This window comes from Lampris incognitus, chromosome 16 (genome assembly GCF_029633865.1).
Source record: "Lampris incognitus isolate fLamInc1 chromosome 16, fLamInc1.hap2, whole genome shotgun sequence".
NCBI lineage: Eukaryota > Metazoa > Chordata > Actinopteri > Lampriformes > Lampridae > Lampris > Lampris incognitus.
Window position 1 is genome coordinate 24933445 of NC_079226.1, and position 25393 is coordinate 24958837.

Sequence of the window (25393 nt, forward strand, 5' to 3'; positions counted from 1 at the left end):
TTTCCGAGTGCAACACAAAAATAAAAACTCTTTTTTTTTTCTTCCTTTGGGGTCAACAGATCTAAATGTGGGACTTCAAAGCTGTTTCTCTCTGCTCTCTTGCCAGGGTCATCACAGATAGCCAACTCCTATCTGCCTCCCCAGGCAAGACTTAGAGGTTCAGTGTTGGTTTTTGGTTAGAATTCAAACGTGGCTTCATCGCTCTCTCCACCAGCAGCATCAGCAGCCGAGTCAACAACAGCAGCTATACACACATGAGAGACGTGGCAGAGAGAAAAATATGAAAAAGATATACATTGGCAAAACTGCCCTCAAAACCCAAAGAAATGGTTGCAAGCATCCGAAAAGAAGGTAAGAAAGAGGAGGCGGCGTCATCCCCATGTGTCTGTCATACAAGCAGTTTGGTTCACTCAGTTCTCTCACTTGAAATAGATTCTCATAATGGGTCTCGACCACGGGTCATTATAAACAATGACACGGCATCCATTCAGCTGTATGGCCCATTTTCAGGCTTCCATGAATCAGACTACAGACATGAGTGCTGGAAAAAGGTCTTATCCACCATTCTTATTTCATTTTGTGTGGCATTTCTTTGCAGCTATTTTTTTTTTAAACCAGCCTTATTGTCGTGTATCTGGACGACGCTGAAAAACCTAAACCCACGCCCCACCAAAAAAAAAAGAAAAAAAAATGGATGCCTATGTGCTCGGACTTCATTAAATAGGCATTACTTGGTAATAAGAGCCCACAGCCATATTCATACTCATGCTTAATTGTCTGGTTGTCTGGCATGGTGTCACCTAATTTATCTTTTAGCAGCTGTTACACAGTAGCGCTAGTCTCTTACCAGGGAGGTAGAACGAACTTTGAACAAATCTCATCTTGTGTCGACCAAATGATGCTTATTTATCTATTTATTTTTGGGGCGACATTTCCCCCTCCTTTTTCTTCCAAATTGTACTTAGCCTATTTTGCGAGCCGTCCTGGTCGCTGCTCCACCCCTCTGCCGATCCGGGGTGGGCTGCAGGCTACCACATGCTTCCTCTGATCCATGTGGAGTCGCCAGCCGCTTCTTTTCCCCTGACGGTAAGGACTTTCACCAGGGGGACTTGGCGCATGGGAGGATCACGCTATTCCCCCCGGTTAACCTCCCCCCGACCCCACCCCGAATAGGTGCCTCGACCGACCAGAAGAGGTGCTAGTACAGCGACCAGGACACATACATCTGGCTTCCCACCCGCACACACGGCCGACGCCCAACCAAGCCGGCGGTAACACGGGGATTCATACCGGCGATCCCCGTGTTGGTAGGCAACGGAATAGACAGCCACGCTACCTGGACGCCCCAAATGATGTTTATTTTTTATCCAGGTATCTGTTCATATAGTGAGCCAGTACACCTTTTGCAAGTATAAGTAGCCTTACCAAATGAAGGAGGGAAAAGATTGGATGTGAACATACGTATATAACTGCCCTGGAATAGATCCAGATCCAGGCAGGCTCACATGGAGATCAGAGAGCATGTGGGATATACTGTACCAACACAAGGGTCCGTATTCTCAAAATGGACTTCGACTGTGTTGTGAACCAGCCTGCGGGTAAAAACCCAACAGACAGCTCATTAATTTGGCCCGCTCTCTTAAGACTTAGAAACCAGCTGCAGAGATGGACTAGGCGGTCACAAGAAGTCAAGCAATCACACAAACAAGGTTTTTTTTTTGTGCGGATCATTTTCCCCTCTTCTTCCTGGTTCCTAATTGAGGCTCCGGGCCGAGGTGAACTTAGAGGTGCTTGGCAGTACTGAAGCATTGACCCTCTCCAGGAGCCAAGTATCCATCAGTCTGGCAAAATGCTAAATCCCTGTGAGCGCACACTGCCCCCGCTCCCCGTCGCCAGCCTCTCATTGCCCCTCCCCTCAGTCACTCCCATCAGCAGTGCTGTCACCCCCACCCTCTAACCTGTGCCGAAAGCATGACCGAAACATGGCTCTCTGTCTAGTGTTGCTGATATTGTTGCTGAAATGGGGCTATTTTGGGCTCTCTCTCTGTCTCTGTCTCTGTCTGTCTCTCTCCTCTTGTTCACACTGTCTCACTTAATGATATGGTGTCCACATACACCCACTCACAAATGCACACGCAGACACACACCTGGCAAAAATACACACACAAATACGCACACATGCGCACAAACACGTGCACAAGAAGCTGCGTTTCCCTGTATTATATTGCCAGCATTACAGTTGTGTATTTTCCATGGAGCTGTGTAGGGCTACTGCACTATAGCAGAGAGGTGTTTAATACAAATCACCCTTAGGGTGACAGGGAGCTGCTCTCCCAGCTCTGATTCCTGCTCCTTGTCAATGGGAAACTATTAGTATTCCTTCTTCATCCATCTCATCTTGCCCATCGGCTTGCCTGCCTTTCCCCTTGCCTGGGACAAGACCTCACTCACCTCATGCTGAATTATACCCCAGCTCCACTTCATCCTCTCACCCCCATAGAACAACCACCAACCTGTACACACACGCACACACACACATGCACACACACATTGCTACACCTAAACAAAATCATCACATGCACACACACGCACACACACGCACACACACGCGCAGTGCTACACCTAAACAAAATCACCACATGCACATGCACACACACACACACACACACACACACACACACACACACACACACACACACACACACACACACGCACAGTGCTACACCTAAACAAAAGCGCCACACAGACAGACACAAAAAGATACCCATTCCAACACACACACACACTCTAACACTGGGACTTTCTTCCGCACCCTCTCCCTTCTCTCTCTCCCCTCTCCCAGTCCACTTGGATGGAACTGAGAACCTTTTTTAAGCCACAGAAGTATGTCTTCATCATGTCTTCTTTTAAATTCTCTCCCTCTCTATCTCTCCCTCTCTCTCGGCTCAGCTCTTTCCACGACCACAAGGAAGACCTCCGTAAGCGTCTGTCATACACCACCCACAAACTAGAGATGGTGGAGACAGAGTTCGACTCCACTCGCCAGTACCTGGAGACGGAGCTGCGACGGGCCCAGGAAGAACTGGAGAAGTTCACAGATAAACTACGCAGGTGTGTGTGGGCATGCACCTCTTTGTATTTATGTATATGTATGTATGGGTCTACATGCCTTGGTATAATGTAACATAAATCTGATGGAGCTCCACGCTGCTACTACTTTTATTATTATTTCAAGCACCCTGCACCTGGCCCATATCTCTCTTGAGTCTTTATTTTACGATTGGTCTTTGCTTTATGTCTCCACTGCCTACTTTCCATATCTGTCTGCTTAATAGGGCTATGAATGCCAGAGTTTATCCACAACCTCTGAGGCCTGAGAGGAGTGATATCGTCCCACCTTGCTGAGAGGAAAAATGGAAAACCCCTAATAATTCAATAAATGCAGGCTTGCAGCGCAAGACACATCTCATACCATTAAGCACACTATCCATCCATCCATCCATTATCCAAGCCGCTTATCCTGCTCTCAGGGTCGCGGGGATGCTGGAGCCTATCCCAGCAGTCATTGGCCCCCCCCACACTACTGCATTGGAAACCTACGAGAGAGAGAGAGAGAGAGAGAGAGAGAGAGAGAGAGAGAGAGAGAGAGAGAGAGAGAGAGCGAGAGCGAGAAAGAGAGAGAGAGAATTTGAATTTTTAAAACGTCTTTATTTAACAAAAAAATTGCCAAAAAAACAGATTTGATATCTTTTTAAACAATATTAACAACGCTTGTCAAATTGCAAATAAACACTTAACATGCATCTTTTAACAATCTCAAGAAGAATCATTCAACAACTCAAAACATTAAAAAACAAACAAGTAAGACCCCTTTTATCCGAGCTCTGCAGCAAAATCAGCTCACCCTCCGTGGCTGAACACAGCACCCCTACACTGGCCTTGACCATCCTGGTAAACAACAGTTCAACATCACATTGTACACACTCTTTGATTATTTTTTTCCCCCGCTCACCTAAATAGCAATTTTTGCCTGGCCTGCCATGACGTTCAAGAGTTGGCGTTTATATTTTACACATTGGCTAAATTTGAAATCAAAAATAAAATACCATTTGCAAAAACTTCCCCCAGTTGATCTAAATAAAATGTCTAATAGCAGAAACAGGGGTGTGAGCCTCACATATTAAAAAAAACAATGGAAAATGAGAAAGAGAAAGACAGAGACAGAGACAGAGAGGGAGGGGGGAATGGGGAAGGGAGGAAAGGGAATAAAAGAGATATAGAGAGTGAGACGGAGAGAAGCGGAGACACTGCTTTCATTGAAAATGTAAAGACACACAAACTCATATTGGAATTTAGTTGACTTCCAGTTAACCTTTTTGGTTTTGATCGCTTCCATTTTACAGTTTATTCTTATCTAAAATTGTCACTTCTAACTTTGCACAGCAAAATAATCCTGTCAGTGATCTGCAAATATCATTCGGTACTTAAGATATCCCCCAAATTTCCTCAGGGCGCCTTAATGACAAGATAATCGAGCAGTAATTTTATTGTTTGTTGTGTATCTATCTGTCTGTCTGCCGGTTTGTTTGTGCTTATCCATTTAACTAAATAGTTTGCAAGATTACTTGCACTCATTCATGTCGTTGTCCAGTATAACTCTCTGAGTCATTATTTTAAAAGCTTCAGTTATTTACACAGAGCATCGTTTATCTTCTGCTCTTGTAGGATTCAGAGCAGCTATGCAGCTCTTCAAAGGATCAACCAGGATCTGGAGGACAAGATGCACAGGACGGTAAGAGACACCGGCTTGACAGTTTTCACATTCGATCCTAGATCATTCTCTGCAAAACAATCAGACCTGAGTCATACAGATCAGCCGTCTGCAACACAAACTGATTCTAAATCATCTTATTTGCAGGTAAAATAAATAAATAAATAAAATAAAATGATGAATAACGAATAAATAAAATCAGCAGCTTTATCGAGAGGGAGTAAAATGAAGGATTGGAGTCATATGTTTTTTTATGACAGTCAAAAGTGATGCAGCTGCACATTAACGTCTGCAAAGTGTTTAGGCTGCAAAGACCGACCTAATTAAGAACATATCAAGTCCCGGATGACTTCCTCCATATCGACAAATAAATGAGCAATTGTCATTTTCATTTCTCAACAAAATGAATCTGATGTTCTGTAACTACTCTCTGTCAAGTGAGCACTTCGGCTCAGTCATGATCCATTATCCTTGATTCCACCTCATTGGGGACACAGCATGGATATTGTTTTCTTTAAAATGTTTCTTATTGTTGTCTATTGAGCAAGCGTGCACACACACACACACACACACACACACACACACACACACACACACACACACACACACACACACACACACACACACACACACACACACACACACACTAATTTCTTGCAAAGTCCTGCTTTAAATTCACACAGTTCCTTGCATCTGCACATGGGAGCAGCCTGGTACAACCACAGTCCTCCACTGTTGGTCACTCAGCCGCTCCTCTGGAGCAAAAGGTGGCTGAAGTGCGTTTTTCAGCCCCACCTTGACAGTATATCTTGAAGGGTGTGTCGCTTGCCGACTTTCCCTATCCACATTTTCACGGCTGAGCAAGAGCCGCCAACAATCCAATTACAGTCCGATGGCTTCCTTAGCTTCTTAAATACCCCCCACCATCCCACCCACACCCCCAACACATTGTCTGCAGCCATGAACACTTTACATTTCATTGTATGTCTGACTCCAGTTACACAATGTTGCATCACATAACCACAGTCCAATGGGATATCACGCCCCACCGCTATCGTCCCACACTCAGTCTTTCCAATGTGCTCTCTCTCTCTCGCTTTCCTATATCTTCCTCTTACCTGCCCTGTGTCTGTAACTTCCACCTCTTACCTAATCTCTACAATTCCTGGTGCCTCCACCCCTGACCACTGAGTCAAGGTGGGCTCGCATTGCTCCTGTAGTCTTGTGAGAGTATCGACATTTGCAGGAATCGCAATGGTGTCTGTTACCACCACCGTGTTCTCACCAGGGCGCTCATGAAAGATATATGAGGGTTTCTGAGCAGACACGGACATGAACACATGCATGGACATGCATAGGCACACACTTGCATGCTTGTTGGCGCACATATGAGTGCACACATATCTACACAACTGCACACACACACACACAAATATATATGGATGCAAACCATTACACCTCATCTGATATCATGTATTGGAAAGTATTAAGATTGTTACTTAAATTTCAGAGAAAGCGCTGGACAGAATTCATGCTTGCTCCTTGTAATGCCCTCTCTTCAGAGTCATCTCTCCTCTCTTGGATTACTCCAACTGATGTAGCACAGCCAAATGACCATACAATTTCTCTTTTCCTTTTTACCATTACACTTTACCAGGAAAAATTACTGACTCTTCTTGTTTTCTCTCCTTTCTACAATGTGTTACAGACATTTGCACATGATGTGAAACGTCTATCTCCGTTGGGTAATTCTGAAGGAGAAAAATGTAATAATTTTTTTTCATAAATTACTGATAGTGAAAAGAATTACAAAGTACTTGGAAAATAGTACTTAACATCTCACGCAGGCACAGGGACACATAAGCACCGATGCAATCACACACACACACACACACACATACACACACACAAGTACAAATAAATATGCTCAAACATGCGCCACTGATCTTATTAAGATTTTGGAACCATGCTGACTCTTGAACCATATTGAAAGCTGATGGAATAGAAATCGTGACGGGTCTGAAGCTCAGGGGAAGGATTAGAGACAACATTTTGAGCTTCACATGCCTAAGTACAGCAAAATGAAGAGTAAACACTATAATGATTCTCATTGGCCTTATAATAACAACATATTGTACAATATTAATCATAATCTCTGTACATCTCTCTTTGTCTCTGTCTGTCTCTCTCGCTCCCTCTCTCTTCTCTCTTACCATGAGATATCTAGCATAATCGATTTGAGCGTGCCCACCTAGTGACAGCGCTACTCTCGATTCTCTCCATGCAATTACATGATCAAAGATAGGGAGCACAATCAATGTCCAAAGTGATTGGTCTTACCTACCATGCAACCTTGTTAGAAAACTATTATAGCCAACTGCTGTGTTAGCCACCTCCGCAGCAGCCATCCAATCACATCAGGTTGAGAGGTCCCCAACCACACTACCCCTCAAACCACATGTTTTAGATGTTATCATCCAGCCCCACCACAGAAGAAGAGCCAGCTGTGTGGGTAGGTCCGATGTTGGGCTTTATCTTGATTAAACTGGACTCTAATCTCATCACAAGTTTGAGCCATGTGGCTTGCCACACTTGCAGGTGTGCCAATGGAGGAAAGTGGTGTGAATTTATAACTGAGCCACGAATTGCGTTACTAGATTATTGAGGCAAAGTGTCACAGATTATTGACACAATTAAAATTATCTCGGGAACTCTTTGCAGTTTAGACAAATTCCATGTTCATACAGTCTCATGCTCTCCTTTACATTTCTCTCCCTTTCTACCACTGTATACAGTTTCCAAAAAAAAAGGCAAGTTTATTTATATAGCACATTTAAAACAACCACAGTTGAACCAAAGTGCTGCACATGCTTAAAATATAATATAAAATGAGTGACACATATGAATATAACAATATAGTATGTAAAGAAGACATAATAAAATAAAGGATATAAAATGTAAAAAATAAAACATAAGAGTAAAAGTTTATTTGCACAATAAAACAACGGTGTCAAGCTCAATTGAATTGAATGCCAGCAAGAAAAGGTAGATCTTTGACAACGGTTTAAAAGTCTCTCGGGTCTGAGCAGATCGTATGTGTACTGGTAAGTTGTTCCAGAGACCAGGGGCAGCAACTGCAAAGGCTCTGTCGCCCCTATTCTTAAGCCTGGATCTGGGAACATGTAAGAGCATCTGGTTTGTTGACCTGAGTGCTCTGACTGGTGTATGATGATGTATTAGCTCAGATAAAAAAGATCTAACTCAGATCATTGTTTTATGTTTCCATCCAAATGTTGCACAAACTTAAAGTTTTCCAAAAAGTCGGCAAAAGAAACTGCAGACCAGTGTTTGTTTCTATCAGCTACTGTCGTGCAAATATTCCAAAGAAGGTGCAACACAATTACATCATCAAAAGAGCGTCAGCCAAACAAAATGGAGAGATGACAGGTAGAATTATTTGCACTTGTAAGAGTGGTCATAACAACTCTTATCACTCTATCACATGCAGCCCAGAGATGGGAAAGAAGACATACCATGGTTTCTTTAACAAGGGATGAAATTACTATTGCGCCACAGCAAAGTCTACAATACATTAACACATATAATTTATTCAAAAAAATCTGTTTCCATCACCCTTTATCGCGTTCTCTCTTCATTGACATGCCAACTTTTCCGCTTCAGCCAAGCATGAAAACCTTTTCGTGAGACTAAGACGTTTTTAGAATTTCTGCCATTTCTATTTAGCTTCAAAATATGCATAAAAAACAGATGGATGCAAACCTACTTATTTAGCGTCATGTTAAGCGATGCCATCTGCGTAGCTTGCAGTGGGGGGGGGGGGGATTGTGACCCCTTTAAAAGTATTTGTGAGTGACTGCATCAAAAATATATGTGGTTTTAAGAAATCACATATTTTGTGTTTTTAATCAACATTATAATTCTTACTGGTACAGAAAATTGGCTGAACACATATTTTTGGCACCCCCTGCACTGTTCTGTCTTAACCTCTCTCTCGTAAGCTACCACTTGGTATTGCCCATGCGGTTTCATTCAAGGTAGGATTTCACAGACACACCATCAACAAGTGCACCATCAACAAGACGTGTTAAATCAACGCTAACCCTCAAACAAATCAATCTTTTGATAACTTTTTTTTGGATCCCCCCCCCCTTTTCTCCCCAATTGTATCCGGCCAATTACCCCACTCTTCCAAGCCACCCCGATCTCTGCTCCACCCCCTCTGCCAATCTGGGGAGGGCTGAAGACTACCACATCTCCTCCAATACACATGGAGTCGCCAGCCGCTTCTTTTCACCTGACAGTAAAGAGTTTCACCAGGGGGACGTAGCGTGTGGGAGGATCACGCCTTTCCACCCCTCTCCCCCAAACAGCTGCCCCGACCGACCAGAGGAGGCGCGAGTACAGCAATCAGGACACATACCCACATTCGGCTTCAAACCCGCAGACACAGCCAATTGTGTCTGTAGGGATGCTCGACCAAGCCGGAGGTAACAGTGCCCAATCCGGATATTAAGTAAATAATTTGCAATGCTATCCACTCATTGTATAAAATGTGCAGTCAATACTAGGCCTACTTTCAAATTTAAGTTGTGCTTTGCATCTATGACAATATGTCCTGGTTAAAACAACTGACGTACATAGCAATTGACAAAGTTGTACTGACATGATCTCTGGTAGATTTGCGCCTATGGAAGTTTATCGGATGATTTCTGGATGTAGATTCATGCTTGCTGGTAGCTAAATTAGGCTTGACAAGTGGAATAATTCAATAGACACATTAAGAGGAGTGACAATCATACCGGCACTTGTCTTATAGTGCTTATAACTTATTATATGTGATACCGTAATATAATCCATCTTGCTTTGTCGTGCCACAGAGAAAGCGAAAACAGCAAAAATCTTCCCTCCATTTTTACACACAGACACATGCAGACACACATGCAAACATACGGAGACGCACACAGATGTGTCAATAACGTATTCTAGTCATGGGAAATGGTTTGAAAAAACTATTGGCTTTTCAAAGGAATTGTCTGTCTAGCAAAGAGCCCTTGGTGTAGCAAATCGGTCTTCATGGCATGAGACACTATGGGATTTCTTTAGAGGCATGCCTCATTGGGATTGCCATTTCTTTTGATGTCATGTCAGGCAATGGCATTTCAAGGGGGAAATATGCTCCTTTGTAGTAGACAGCCTAGGCAGGCAGGCGGTAACAAAGGCAGCGCCAATCAAATCACACACATAATTAAAAGTTCTGAGAGGCCTGAACTGGCAAGGTCAACTGAAAAACAGAGAGGAATGAAAGTATGTCAAACGCAGCAAAGTGGGAGATTAACACCTGGCAGAATTACAGGCTGTACGGTAGACTGACATTGGAGCAGTTGCATTCAGTGCAGCCAATGAGGGGAGGTTGACTCTGTGTTGAACTGCAGGTAGAGTTACAGTGCTGGAAGACAAAATGTTGGGATTTGCACCATCACATAAATGCCTGCCATTCCCTAACCGGTCAAGTTTGAATAAATATAATTTGTGGGGGCGTCCGGGTAACGTAGCGGTCGATTCCGTTGCCTACCAACATAGGGATCGCCAATTCGAATCCCCGTATTACCTCCGGCTTGGTCTGGCGTCCCTACAGACACAACTGGCCGTGTCTGCGGGTGGGAAGTCGGATGTGGGTATGTGTCCTGGTCGGGGCACCTGTTCGGGGGGGAGGGGGAACTGGGGGGGGGGGAACAGCGTGATCCTCCCACGAGCTACATCCCCCCTGGTGAAACTCCTCATTGTCAGGTGAAAAGAAGCAGCTGGTGACTCCACATGTATCGGAGGAGGCATGTGGTAGTCTGCAGCCCTCCCCGGATCGGCGGAGCGGGTGGAGCAGCGACCGGGACGGCTTGGAAGAGCGGGGTAATTGGCCAGGTAAGATTAGGGGGAAAATCCATGAAAAAAAATTTCGATAATTTTATATATATTTCCCCTAATTTTATATATATATACACTACCGTTCAAAAGTTTGGGATCACCCAAACAATTTCGTGTTTTCCATGAAAAGTCACACTTATTCACCACCATATGTTGTGAAATGAATAGAAAATAGAGTCAAGACATTGACAAGGTTAGAAATAATGATTTGTATTTGAAATAAGAATTTTTTTACATCAAACTTTGCTTTCGTCAAAGAATCCTCCATTTGCAGCAATTACAGCATTGCAGACCTTTGGCATTCTAGCTGTTAATTTGTTGAGGTAATCTGGAGAAATTGCACCCCACGCTTCCAGAAGCAGCTCCCACAAGTTGGATTGGTTGGATGGGCACTTCTTTGAGCAGATTGAGTTTCTGGAGCATCACATTTGTGGGGTCAATTAAACGCTCAAAATGGCCAGAAAAAGAGAACTTTCATCTGAAACTCGACAGTCTATTCTTGTTCTTAGAAATGAAGGCTATTCCATGCGAGAAATTGCTAAGAAATTGAAGATTTCCTACACCGGTGTGTACTACTCCCTTCAGAGGACAGCACAAACAGGCTCTAACAGGTACTATTTAATGAAGATGCCAGTTGGGGACCTGTGAGGCGTCTGTTTCTCAAACTAGAGACTCTAATGTACTTATCTTCTTGCTCAGTTGTGCAACGCGGCCTCCCACTTCTTTTTCTACTCTGGTTAGAGCCTGTTTGTGCTGTCCTCTGAAGGGAGTAGTACACACCGGTGTAGGAAATCTTCAATTTCTTAGCAATTTCTCGCATGGAATAGCCTTCATTTCTAAGAACAAGAATAGACTGTCGAGTTTCAGATGAAAGTTCTCTTTTTCTGGCCATTTTGAGCGTTTAATTGACCCCACAAATGTGATGCTCCAGAAACTCAATCTGCTCAAAGAAGTGCCCATCCAACCAATCCAACTTGTGGGAGCTGCTTCTGGAAGCGTGGGGTGCAATTTCTCCAGATTACCTCAACAAATTAACAGCTAGAATGCCAAAGGTCTGCAATGCTGTAATTGCTGCAAATGGAGGATTCTTTGACGAAAGCAAAGTTTGATGTAAAAAAATCTTATTTCAAATACAAATCATTATTTCTAACCTTGTCAATGTCTTGACTCTATTTTCTATTCATTTCACAACATATGGTGGTGAATAAGTGTGACTTTTCATGGAAAACACAAAATTGTTTGGGTGATCCCAAACTTTTGAACGGTAGTGTATATATATATATACCTTCGTTTTTTTTCCTGCATCTGTATTGATATTCCGCTCCTCATTAGTTGAGCAGTTATAACAACACCATTGACGGTTTCGGGGAAAAAAGCTATATATATATATATATATATATAAAATACAGCGTGTCAAGTAAATTCTTTATGAGACAGTACAAGCCTGTTTCATGCCATAAGCAATCATCAGCTGCCCTACCGTTGAGTGTTTCTTTCAACAAAGTTATATCAGAAATCAGAATCAGAAATAATTTATTGTCATCTCAGTCATGTACTTTCATACACCAAAGAGAGGAAATTTCGTTTCTCCCAGCTCACAGCAGTGCAACACAAAAGACAAAAAACACATATCGAAGAAAATGACACCACCAAAAACATACAAACACGGAGAACAAACACACACACAAACACACACACACACACACACACACACACACACACACACACACACACACACACACACACACACACAGTCAACAACACAGTCCATTCATAAATTTGCAACACAGTCCAAAAATGTCACTGTCCAGAGAACGAATGCCAACCAGGAAGACAGTTGGAACCGCCGGTCTGCATGGGCTAGCAGTTTCTAGTCTGCCCCACTTCCACCCTCGGTGTTTCCTCTTCGGGCGCAGCTCCAGGTGAGGGCCGTGGTCCCTGGGCCCACCAGACGTTGTAGACCAGGCTCCCTCAGCTGATCCAACGCCTGCTCTCCAGTCAGACACCTCCCCCGTACTCCACATGACGACACAAATGCAGATGCAGACAAAAACACTGCACAGTTGACGCCAGGCGAAGCTGCCGCCACCAGACCGCCCTCGGTGTTATCGGAACCGCCGCTCTGCATGGGCTAGCAGCTAGCTTAGCCTGCCCTGCATCCGTATCCTGTCAGACCGCCCTCGGTGTTTCCTCTTCAGGCTCAGCTTCAGACAGGGCCGTGGTCCCTCGGCCCACAGGATGCAGCAGACCAAGCTCTCCCGTTCGATCCAACGCCAGCTCTCCCGGCCATCAAATGAATTCGAAAATCAAAGACATAATTCTTCACATGACAAAACAAACTGAAGCGCAGATGTAGACATGGATAAAGACACTGCATATGTGGGAACTGGGGGAGGCAGCCACAAACGTGAGTTCGCGCCGCTATTTTCCATTTTATATATGTATATGTGTATACATATATAAAATGGAAAATAGCATATACATATACACTACCGTTCAAAAGTTTGGGATCACCCAAACAATTTTGTGTTTTCCATGAAAAGTCACACTTATTCACCACCATATGTTGTGAAATGAATAGAAAATAGAGTCAAGACATTGACAAGGTTAGAAATAAGGATTTGTATTTGAAATAAGATTTTTTTTACATCAAACTTTGCTTTCGTCAAAGAATCCTCCATTTGCAGCAATTACAGCATTGCAGACCTTTGGCATTCTAGCTGTTAATTTGTTGAGGTAATCTGGAGAAATTGCACCCCACGCTTCCAGAAGCAGCTCCCACAAGTTGGATTGGTTGGATGGGCACTTCTTGCGTACCATACGGTCAAGCTGCTCCCACAACAGCTCAATGGGGTTCAGATCTGGTGACTGCGCTGGCCACTCCATTACCGATAGAATACCAGCTGCCTGCTTCTGCTCTAAATAGTTCTTGCACAATTTGGAGGTGTGTTTAGGGTCATTGTCCTGTTGTAGGATGAAATTGGCTCCAATCAAGCGCTGTCCACTGGGTATGGCATGGCGTTGCAAAATGGAGTGATAGCCTTCCTTATTCAGAATCCCTTTTACCCTGTACAAATCTCCCACCTTACCAGCACCAAAGCAACCCCAGACCATCACATTACCTCCACCATGCTTAACAGATGGCGTCAGGCATTCTTCCAGCATCTTTTCATTTGTTCTGCGTCTCACAAACATTCTTCTTTGTGATCCAAACACCTCAAACTTGGATTCATCCGTCCACAACACTTTTTTCCAGTCTTCCTCTGTCCAATGTCTGTGTTCTTTTGCCCATCTTAATCTTTTTCTTTTATTGGTCAGTCTCAGATATGGCTTTTTCTTTGCCACTCTGCCCTGAAGCCCAGAATCCCGCAGCCGCCTCTTCACTGTAGATGTTGACACTGGTGTTTTGCGGGTACTATTTAATGAAGATGCCAGTTGGGGACCTGTGAGGCGTCTGTTTCTCAAACTAGAGACTCTAATGTACTTATCTTCTTGCTCAGTTGTGCAACGCGGCCTCCCACTTCTTTTTCTACTCTGGTTAGAGCCCGTTTGTGCTGTCCTCTGAAGGGAGTAGTACACACCGGTGTAGGAAATCTTCAATTTCTTAGCAATTTCTCGCATGGAATAGCCTTCATTTCTAAGAACAAGAATAGACTGTCGAGTTTCAGATGAAAGTTCTCTTTTTCTGGCCATTTTGAGCGTTTAATTGACCCCACAAATGTGATGCTCCAGAAACTCAATCTGCTCAAAGGAAGGTCAGTTTTGTAGCTTCTGTAACGAGCTAAACTGTTTTCAGATGTGTGAACATGATTGCACAAGGGTTTTCTAATCATCAATTAGCCTTCTGAGCCAATGAGCAAACACATTGTACCATTAGAACACTGGAGTGATAGTTGCTTGAAATGGGCCTCTATACACCTATGTAGATATTGCACCAAAAACCAGACATTTGCAGCTAGAATAGTCATTTACCACATTAGCAATGTATAGAGTGTATTTCTTTAAAGTTAAGACTAGTTTAAAGTTATCTTCATTGAAAAGTACAGTGCTTTTCCTTCAAAAATATGGACATTTCAATGTGATCCCAAACTTTTGAACGGTAGTGTACATACATATAACATTTGTGGAGACCCAGCTTCTGACTAGTCACAGCTCAGTGCCAATGGGAGTATTCAAATAAGGGCTCAAATTATCTCATAGAATCTTCAGAGGAAGCCAGAAAAAAAAATGCATACAACTGTTTACCATGCTGATTTATTTTTATCTGTGCTGTGCTGTATTGATAGATAAAGGACCTCCCCACGGTATTACAAATCACTGAGCAAGTACCTGGAAGTGATTGGAATCAGTACAAGGCATGCACAAGAAATCTGACTTGTTTACTTGGTACTAACATGTTTCAGGGGTGTTACGCACTAAAAGATTGACAAATCAAGTGTGGGACAAAATTAAACAGAAGCTCATACATAGGCAAAACCGTCCAAGGTGTATGACAGTATGGTAGATCAAATGTAGACATGCAGACATGTTTATATTAAAAGCTGTAATGTATTTGCAGTGGTGTAAATGTTTCTCTAGGCACAATTGGACAGGTCAACACAATTGCCAAAGGATGCATATCGAGGTGGGAATGCTGGCAGTGTACACTCACCTCTTGCTCTGCACCATTTTGCAAATATCCACTGGTTGTTGTTTGGTTATCCACATGCTATATATACGATAGGGTGTGGATTACTGTCCTCCATTGTTTACATTTTCATGTACACCAGACGCATTAATATTAAACATGTAAGAACCACAAAAATCCTTTACAGTTCTGAGACGCAGAAACTCAACCTGGTCCCAGGGGTCTGGGGTTAGATCAGTCTAACCTCCTGGCTGTACACCTATTGTACATATTGACACTATTGATAATGTCTGACTCCGAGTCAAAGCCCTTGACCTGCATAGCTTATCATGCATGACTTGGGACTATATCAGATCAATAAATCGAGAGGGAAAAATCAAAAAGTTGTCTAACATTTTAAATTAGCTTGTTCCATTTAAATTTCTGAATAGAATAGAATAGAATAGGTGTTAGCTCAAAAATTGCCTTGGCAATGTGAGGAGAGTATGATTGGCTTCCCTCCTGTTGACACCAGAGAACAGATTAATTATAAAGACCTGAGGTCCTGCAGCTTTTGCTATTGTTGTTTTGAAATCACAGACTCCCATAAGGACTAAGCTTATGGCCAAATAGCAGATAATGAGATCTTCATGTATAACTGCAAGATGAAAGGTGTTAGACAGACAAAAGCGTTGGTGAGTGAGGGACGTGCTTTATGTGGCGTTAGTGATACATTATCATATGCAGGTGCGTGTGTGTGTGTGTGTGTGTGTGTGTGTGTGTGTGTGTGTGTCTCACTCTTTCAGTTTGTAATGAACAGCATCAATGCCTGCCTGCTGTACACTAATTACTACCCATTTGCAGTGTACTCATTAGTCAAAGCTCTTCAATGAAATGTGCAAATTACACTTGGGAGTGAAGCATCATTGCAAAATTCAACAGATGTGATGCATGCCATTGTTCATTCCTGTGTCTTTATTGGACCAGTGCTTGCATGCAATTGCCACAACTTCGAGTGATGAACATCCGCTATACTATGAGGAATGACTTAATCACTTGTTGAAATGTTCACTCTTGGGTGTTCAAGCTAAAGCTGCTGGATTTTTCTCAGCGGAGTTTATGTAAGCCAGGCATAAATTCAGGCCCTCTTTGCTGCTCGCCATATCATCAGCATACACATAGGGATTTAATCTCAAACATTTGATGGGACCAGTGTTTAAATTTGAGGAAGCACAGTTTAAGGGGAACGGAGTTAGCGGCTGTGATTCAACAGGAAGACTACAAAAGGTTTTAGTTCAGTTCTCACAGTCAGACACCTCTGAAGACTGGGAGACATTTCACAAGGTTTAGAATTTATATTGGCAGTTGGCAATCTCTGGTGTTTTGGGTTGAAAAATCTTCTTTCTGAGGTTAGACATCTACACTCTTTTCCCACCAGAAATCTGTCTAATCTAGAGGGGTGGGTTCTGCTCTTCTCTGCATGTGAACCACAGTCCTCAGTAATTGCATCTCATAGGATTTAGGCTTCATTTGTTGTCAAGTGAGGCTGCATCTCCTACAGACTAAATGAGTTGGTATTTCTTGGAAATCCTTTCACATATTTTTCACATTTTGCAAACTACTCACGCAACTCTCCTAAATCAATAAGTGAAACAAGCCCACCAAGTAAGTTTTTTTTTCTTCCATTGCACCTCTGCAGTATATAATGAGAGCATTGATCAGGTCATCATTGAGCGAGTCAGGATACAAATGCCTGATCTTTGGTCTTACCTATGCTGCCAAGTCATTAACGGAAATGGGAATTGTCTTGCAGACTTTATAGATGATATATGAATGGAGAAACAGATAGGCAGGTAGCCATAAAGGACTCCAGATATTTAAACATGAAGACACACTTTGAACTATTTTTAGTGCTCTACGTTCAAAATAAAGATCTTTAGATTTTCTACCCAAAGTGCTCTTTTTCATAGGGCTGAATCTTACATACACTCAGCTCTTTCCCTGGCAAGTCATTTCGGAATATTTTAAATCATATCATTCGCTCTTCATCTTTTAATTACAGTGAAATAATGTGAATGCATTTCCTTTTTCAGATGTTAAATTTCTCTTACTGTCATTTTGGACTCTTTCTTGCTGGGTGTAGTGTATTCATCTTCAGAGTGGTGGAGTACACCTGTCGTGCCTATGGTCATGCCATTTATATGTAAACATGCAGAGCCACCTTTTTGCAGCCACTGCAGATGCTTGGGTGCGTTATCATGAAAAACAATATCCCTCTTTCCCCACCAGATTCATTTGCCTGTGATATGATGATAAAAGCTCTGCATATTCATACTTCTTGCTTCTGTTTCATGAAGCGTGTGTCCCCAACTGATAACAATGTCTGGGTGACAGCTCGTGCATCCAACACAGTATGAGTAGAGAAGATAGCAAAGATCCGCTTTGTCGTGCAATGAATCATCATCCCCTGGCCATAACGCCGTAATCACAACAAGGATTCCACAACACTGAACATCAACATGTTCATCGTGCTAATCCTATCAAGACTGCCCTCTGGGCATATTTTTGACACTATTGGACAGTGTTTTCCAATTTGGCCTCGGATTTCATCATGGCAAGACATCAACACAATGGAAGACCCTGAGAGATTACCGGATATATGAAAGTTATCAGAATCAGCTGCCACGTTAGGAAAAGATATGAAGTCCATGTCCATACAAAGTTACAACAAAGTTTGACAGTGCACAACACTACACTTATATAGGGTTTATGCATGGTTTATAATTAATTTATTAATTGGGCCGTGAACACTTTCTGAATCATTAATAAGCTGTTATAAAACATTAGATAAAAAGGCAACAGTGACCCGTTGCTTGCCAAATAGTGAGCCCACATTCATCTGTAGTTACCCTCAGATCTCATTAGTTACTTAGCTAGCAACTAGCAAGATCTGAGATGTAACAGGATAGATAGATAGATAGATAGATCGATAGATAGATAGATAGATAGATAGATAGATAGATAGATAGATGGATAGATAGATAGACAGACAAAAAGTGCAGCAGTAACTTGAGCTTGCCAAATAATAAGCCTATATATAAAAACTTTGTTATAACTTGTTTATAATTGTTTATTAATTATTTATAAAGTGTTTACATCCTAATTAACAACCTAATTAAAAACCATTCATAAATCCTTTATAAGTGTAGTCTTATTGTAAAGTGGTACCATGCTTTTAAACTGCATTCACATTTGGTTTCGCTAGTGACTTCATGCTGGTAGCATGACATACCTCACTGCAGTCATGAAACACATCTCATAGAAAGGGAAGAACACAGGTAAACTATCCATTATCCATCCATCCATTATGCAAACTGCTTATCCTGCTCTCAGGGTCGCAGGGATGCTGGAGCCTATCCCAGCAGTCATAGGGCGGCAAGCGGGGAGACACCCTGGACAGGCTGCCAGGCCATCACACAGCCCCCCCACACACACACACACATTGATACCAAGGGGCAATTTAGTATGGCCAATTCACCTGACCTAAACTACACATTAATCCTTGTTAAATATTAAAATGAACCATGATTTGGGTAAGAGCCTGGGCAGTGCAAAGGAAGGATACAGACCCAGGTTAGAGTAAGGCGTGTGTGTGTGTGTGTGGGGGGGGTGCTGCAGTTACATTTGAACCATGGCTCATGTAGAGGACATTAACCACAAGATTAGAAGTTACGGTAAAAGAATAAATAGACCTCCTAACGTGTATAAGCTGCAGTAAATGACCCTTGTCTGCTCTCGATATGAATTCATGTGATATCACTTGACTTGGTTAAACAACTGGGCAAAATGAAGAACCACAACAGCTCATTGCTCTTAACTGCAAAGAGAGGATATGAACAGAAATCTTCTTGGCTTGTCTGATAAATAATTTCAGGATGATGTTTTAACAACTGGCACACGTACATATTACAATTACAGACTGGGGCTTAATCACGCCACAATGTGGTCATACACACCTGTAGCACTGCAAAAATGAAAGGAGGTTTCAGTGTAATGAAGCAGTGAAAGGGTGCCAGGAAGCTGCATGCCTCAACAGCTTACTAATGAGACCCTGACAGAATTGGATTTGAATATCAATACCGACCTATTGCTTAAACTGGCATTAATGGCCACCTATTAGATTGGCTCTGAACCCCCTGTATTTCAAAACAATCACCGCCATTGACAGATTAGCGGGAAGAGAGGTGGGAGGCCGAGCAAGGGCTCCGCGCTGTATCATCGTTAGCTGATGCTGTGCGGCTGAGGATTTGACAATTTCTGGTGTGTGTGTGTATGTGTGTGCGCGCGCACATGTGTAAGAAAAAGAATAATATGGAAAAAAGACTTCTGAACAAAATTCAATGTTTGACACTAATTATGATGAAAACAGAATGTTTCTGAGTCAAACGTAAGCATCATTCCCACTCTTTTTTTTTTTTTCATTTCTTTGATAGCGATCACTTACAATTAAAAAAAAATACTCCCCACCCTCTCTCTCGCTCTCATTCTATCCTAAAGTAATTGATTTGATATGAGCTCTGGTAATGTAATTTTCTTTTAATTAAGACCTGCTGCTGGCACACTCCTCAGACTGATAGTGACTTACAACACTCTTCCCCTCATTTCTTTTCCACTCTTCTATCATGTTATTTTCCCCCACTCCTCCAACTTTTTCTCTCTGAGCTCTCACTTTTATATATCTCACCAATCTTCTGCTTTCTCTCCCCCAAACCTCCTACCCTTGTTTTATACAATTTACTCTCTCCCTCACTTTTCTCTTTTTTCAATTTCCCTCCAATTTCTCATCCTCCACTCCACCTCCTGCGCTGAAGTCTCAGCACCATGAAGAGGAAAAGAGAGCCCTCAGCCGAGAGATCATCGTCCTCAACAATCATCTCATGGAGGCCAAGATCACGATCGATAAACTTAGAGGGGACAACGTGAGTACAACTCATTTTTCAGACACAAAACGTATGTAATGTAATTATTGTAAGTCGCTTTAGATAAAAGCATCGGCTAAATGATTGTAATGTAATGTAAAACTGTTGTCTGTCCTCCATTTAAGGTGGTTTAAACTTCCTTCCATCTCAGTTTTTTTTTTAATGCCACAAACCCGAATTCTTATGTGCAACCTCAAGAAAAATCACCTAATAGAAAAAGCAGCTCTGCATTGTGCAGAAATGACGACCCTCCTTTACGTTTCTGGAATGGCTGACGGTGTAGAAGAGATAGTGCTACCCTGCGGCATTTGAGGTTTTCTTTCTAACCAGTCGCTATGTTACTGATTTCACTCATTATCATACCTTCAACCAAAAAGGACAAACAAATTATTGAAATCAGCTGGTGTAGTGATTGGTCAGGAACTGCATACTCAGATCACTCCATGACAAAAGGTTACCTATGTCAGGTGTAGAAAGTCTCCTTTTAAAAAGAAGCAATCATAATTTTCAACATTATCTCTCTATATAAGTTGTAGGGGTAATATATAATACTGTCATACTGAGCAGTATGACAGTATTGTGTGCTGAAATTGTACAAAAAAGTGTTCGCCTGTGTCATTGATGGACAATCTGTGAATCGCCATTTGTATATGACATTTGGTGGCATTTGCTACAACAGCTGTTTTAGCTTTGTTATTCACATTTTATTAGACAACATACAGTCTGCCTATTTCCAGTGGTGGGCTGTCAGGGTCATCAGGGCCTTCTCTGCTGGCCCTGTCAAAATCAAAATCATAACTTGATTTTCATAGTTAAGTTGAAGTGTGTCTGAAATGTGTCTGAATTCAACTACTTGTTTTCTTGTGGGGCTGAGCAGGGATTTCCTATGTCATCTAAACGCGTCACAGCTCCTTGGACCAGCATTAGTGGTATTGCTAGCCTTTCCTTGAAGCCCAAAGCTGCAAACTGATAACAACTTTGAGCGGCTGTATCATCGGCCAATCATATTTTGATATGTAGTGACAGAACGCCCCAGGGCCCTGTGATCTATCAGTGCTAGCCCTGGTGTCATCATCAACTTTGAGCTTGAGCCTTTGGCGGGCTGTGAATGAACCAAGCGCAATGGCCACTGCAGTTCACAGCTACTGATGATCTTGTTGCCGATCTACTTCATGTTTTTTTGCGACTCTGGTAGGATTGTCTGTATTTTTTTTACACATTCTCCCAAACGGACTAAATTACTGCATGAATTTTGCAAGCGAAGGCTGCCATTAGTATCTCAAGTGAGGTGGAACTTCAACTCCAGGTTGGTGTGCACATTTTTCTTATTGAATTGAAGGCAGTGCACTGATAATATTGTGGCTATACTTTACTGAATTTGTTGAAGTTGCATGAGTGACTGGTGACCACTTCATCAACTGTGTAAACTTGTTTGTTATATCCACCAGGTGGTATGCATTTGGTCACGTGTGTGTGTGTCTGTCCACAGCTAATCTCACAAACTACTGACCTGTCAGCCTAAATTTTTTTTTGTGCACAATTATGACAGTATGATCAAGAACCTCTCATGGTTGCGATTAAAAACCTTCAGCAAACGTTTGTTCTTACTATCGCCACTCCCTCTCTTCATTCACTCTCTAGCTTGCTCAACCAATGCTGCTCTGTATTGCTGCACACATGCACACAGTTGACTTAACTCAGGCAGCAACAGCCACCATTATGTATTCAGGTATGAGTGTAAAAAGTAAACGAGATGCCGATAGTATTTCGCAAATCAGCAAATAATTCACTGCTGATCTCAGTACAGAATTGGAGGAACACTGGATGAACCAGAAAATAATTTGCTTTATTCATCTCGCCACCATGTTTGTTTAACTGACGTCATGAGGGGGATTAGACGTGGAAGTGCCATAGACTCCAATGTTAAAACTCCGCCTAAAAATACAATTTCAAGAGTAGGATTAATCAGTCACAGCTGGAAATCACCTCAGTAGCTACAATAACACATCTCCCTTTAGAATGAAAGTCATTCGCCTACATTCATTTTATATCATGAAAACCGGGTTTTTTAAACTCATCTGAAGTCCTTTAATAAGGCCCCTTCTCCTGGTAGACAAAAAAAAAAAAAATTGGTTGGTTTGTCACCAAGTTGCATCGGAGAAGGGGAGCTATCTATGCCTGGTGGAGATCTAGACTCTACTGAGTGCACTCTTCTAGTTTTTTTTTTTTGTGCCATTTGGTGTGCATGTGCAATCTGGTTGCTGAGTGACATAACGGAAGATCTGGTGGTGTTGCTGCAGTAGCTGCTATAGTGCACAGTGATATGCGTTATGGCTGTTGAAGATCAGCTGTCTTGTTGGTGTTGATGCAGTAGTGCATATAGTGCATTATGTATGTGGCTGTGTTGGTTGTATTGGCACCCATATGAGAAATTTGTGTGTGTGGGGAGGGGGGGGGGTACAGTTCGTTACTGAAGGCCCTGACTGAAACCCCATGGTACGCTACTGTCTATTTTGATGTTACCCATTGAAAGGAGCAGCAAACCAGAAGTAAGGGTTGCAGTTTCCACATCTATGGATTGTCTGCCAGTGTGTGGGTTGCATAAACACCAGTGTTCAGATCTTACCCAGATTATAGTAATAGTGAAATTAATGAAATGGTCATGTGAACCACTTTATCCATCCATCCATTATCCAAGCCGCTTATCTGAATTCGGGTCGCAGAGATGCTGGAGCCTATCCCAGCAGTCATTGCGCGGCAGGCGGGGGAGACACCCTGGACAGTGTATTCATAACTGGATTATGACCCCTGGATTTTTGCCCAATCTTTGTCACATGTGAAATTAAAGGAATCAAAAATCAAAGAAATCAAAGTGGTTCTGAAACGTCGCAGATCCCGGGTGACAGTAAACATGGCTGTCATGGCCCACACCAGCCATACAGTGGCTTACAAAAGTATTCCTACCCCTTGAACTTTTCCACATTTTGTCACGTTTCGACCACAAACATAAATATATTTTATTGGAATTTTATGTGAAAGACCAAACACAAAGTGGCACACAATTGTGAAGTACAAAGAAAATTATACATGATTTTAAATTTTTTTACAAATAAAAAACTGAAAAGTGCGGTGTGCAAAAGTATTCAGCCCCCCTGAGGCAATACTTTGTGGAACCACCTTTTGCTGCAACTACAGCTGCAAGTCTTTTGGGGTATGTCTCTACCAGCTTTGCACATCTAGAGACTGAAATTTTTGCCCATTCTTCTTTTCAAAATAGCTCAAGCTCAGCCAGATTAGATGGAGAGCATTTGTGAACGGCAGTTTTCAGATCTTGCCACAGATTCTCAATTGGATTTAGGTCTGGACTTTGACAGGGCCATTCTAACACATGAATATGTTTTGTTTTAAACCATTCCATTGTAGCCCGGGCTTTATGTTTAGGGTCGTTGTCCTGCTGGAAGGTGAACCTCCGCCCCAGTCTCAAGTCTTTTGCAGACTCCAACAGGTTTTCTTCCAAGATTGCCCTGTATTTGGCTCCATCCATCTTCCCATCAACTCTGACCACCTTCCCTGTCCCTGCTGAAGAGAAGCACCCCCAGAGCATGATGCTGCCACCACCATGTTTGACAGTGGGGATGATGGTGTGTTCAGAGTGATGTGCAGTGTTAGTTTTCCCGCCACACATAGCGTTTTGCATTTAGGCCAAAAAGTTAAATTTTGGTCTCATCTGACCAGAGCACTTTCTTCCACATGTTTGCTGTGTCCCTGACATGGCTTCTGGCAAACTGCAAACAGGACTTCTTATGGTTTTCTTTTAACAATGGCTTTCTTCTTGCCACTCTTCCATAAAGGCCAGATTTGTGCAGTGCACGACCAATAGTTGTGCTGTGGACAGATTCCCCCACCTGAGCTGTGGATCTCTGCAGTTCGTCCAGAGTCACCATAGGCCTCTTGGCTGCATCTCTGATCAGTGCTCTCCTTGTTCGGCCTGTAAGTTTAGGTGGACGGCCGTATCTTGGTAGGTTTGCAGTTGTGCCATACTCTTTCCATTTCTGGATGATGGATTGAACAGTGCTGTGAGATGTTAAAAGCTTGGGAAATCTTTTTATAGCCTAACCCTGCTTTAAACTTCTCCACAACTTTATTCCTGACCTGTCTGGTGTGTTCCTTGGACTTCATGATGCTGTTTGCTCTCCAATATTCTCTTAACAAACCTCTGAGGCCATCACAGAACAGCTGTATTTGTACTTAGATTAGATTACACACAAGTTGACTCTATTTAGTCATTAGGTCAACATTCGATCATTCAGCAATCATCAGGCAACTTCTGAAGGCAATTGGTTGCACTCAGAGAAAAGGGGGCTGAATACTTTTGCACACCGCACTTTTCATTTTTTTATTTGTAATTTTTTTTTTTAAATCATGTGTAATTTTCTTTGTACTTCACAGTTGTGTGCCACTTTGTGTTGGTCTTTCACATAACATTCCAATAAAATATATTTATGTTTGTGGTCGTAACGTGACAAAATGTGAAAAAGTTCAAGGGGTATGAATACTTTTGCAAGCCACTTTATGTGCTAGGTGAGCAGCTCTCAATGTATGGGCCACCATTTTCAGCCCGTCATCCAGAGGTTTTAGACAGCCATGGCTGCTGGCACAGAAACAAGCTGATGATGATGTCGTCCACATTCGGTTATTATGTTGTCAGATAATTTTGTAATAACACCAAAAATAAAACTGCGTATAGGTTAGAGTAACAGAAATCCATTATTCCACAGGCTAAAAGACAGCAAGATGGAGGGAAGCAGTAAAGATGTTATTTCCATGGAGCATGCAGCGGTTATGCAAAGAATCGTGGACGCAGCTGTTAGATGTTTAATTGTATAGCTAATATCCATGCATACACAATGACTGAAATATTGATTCCTCGTTTGCATGTAAACATAATCAGTGAAATCAGTGGTGAACACTTTTTTGCACAATTTTAGTGGCATTTCAGAGACACAGAAGACTTTAGTAGTATGACTGTTAATGGAGTGTCATCTCTATAAAATATTTAGAGAGATGATGTTGAAAATAATGATTGTTTCCCCCTAA

The 25393-nt window shown here is 42.3% G+C and overlaps 1 protein-coding gene across 1 annotated transcript in view; it reads left to right on the forward strand.

Moving 5' to 3' along the window:
- Positions 1-268: 268 nt before the first annotated feature.
- Positions 269-25393, forward strand: part of LOC130126709 (brain-enriched guanylate kinase-associated protein) — a 44618-nt gene continuing 19493 nt past the window's right edge. The window contains exons 1-4 of the mRNA XM_056296327.1: positions 269-351; positions 2950-3111; positions 4726-4792; positions 20189-20296. Of these exons, the coding sequence (XP_056152302.1) occupies positions 281-351; positions 2950-3111; positions 4726-4792; positions 20189-20296 (408 nt within the window). The 5' untranslated portion in view covers positions 269-280. The remainder of the gene's footprint in view (positions 352-2949; positions 3112-4725; positions 4793-20188; positions 20297-25393) is intronic.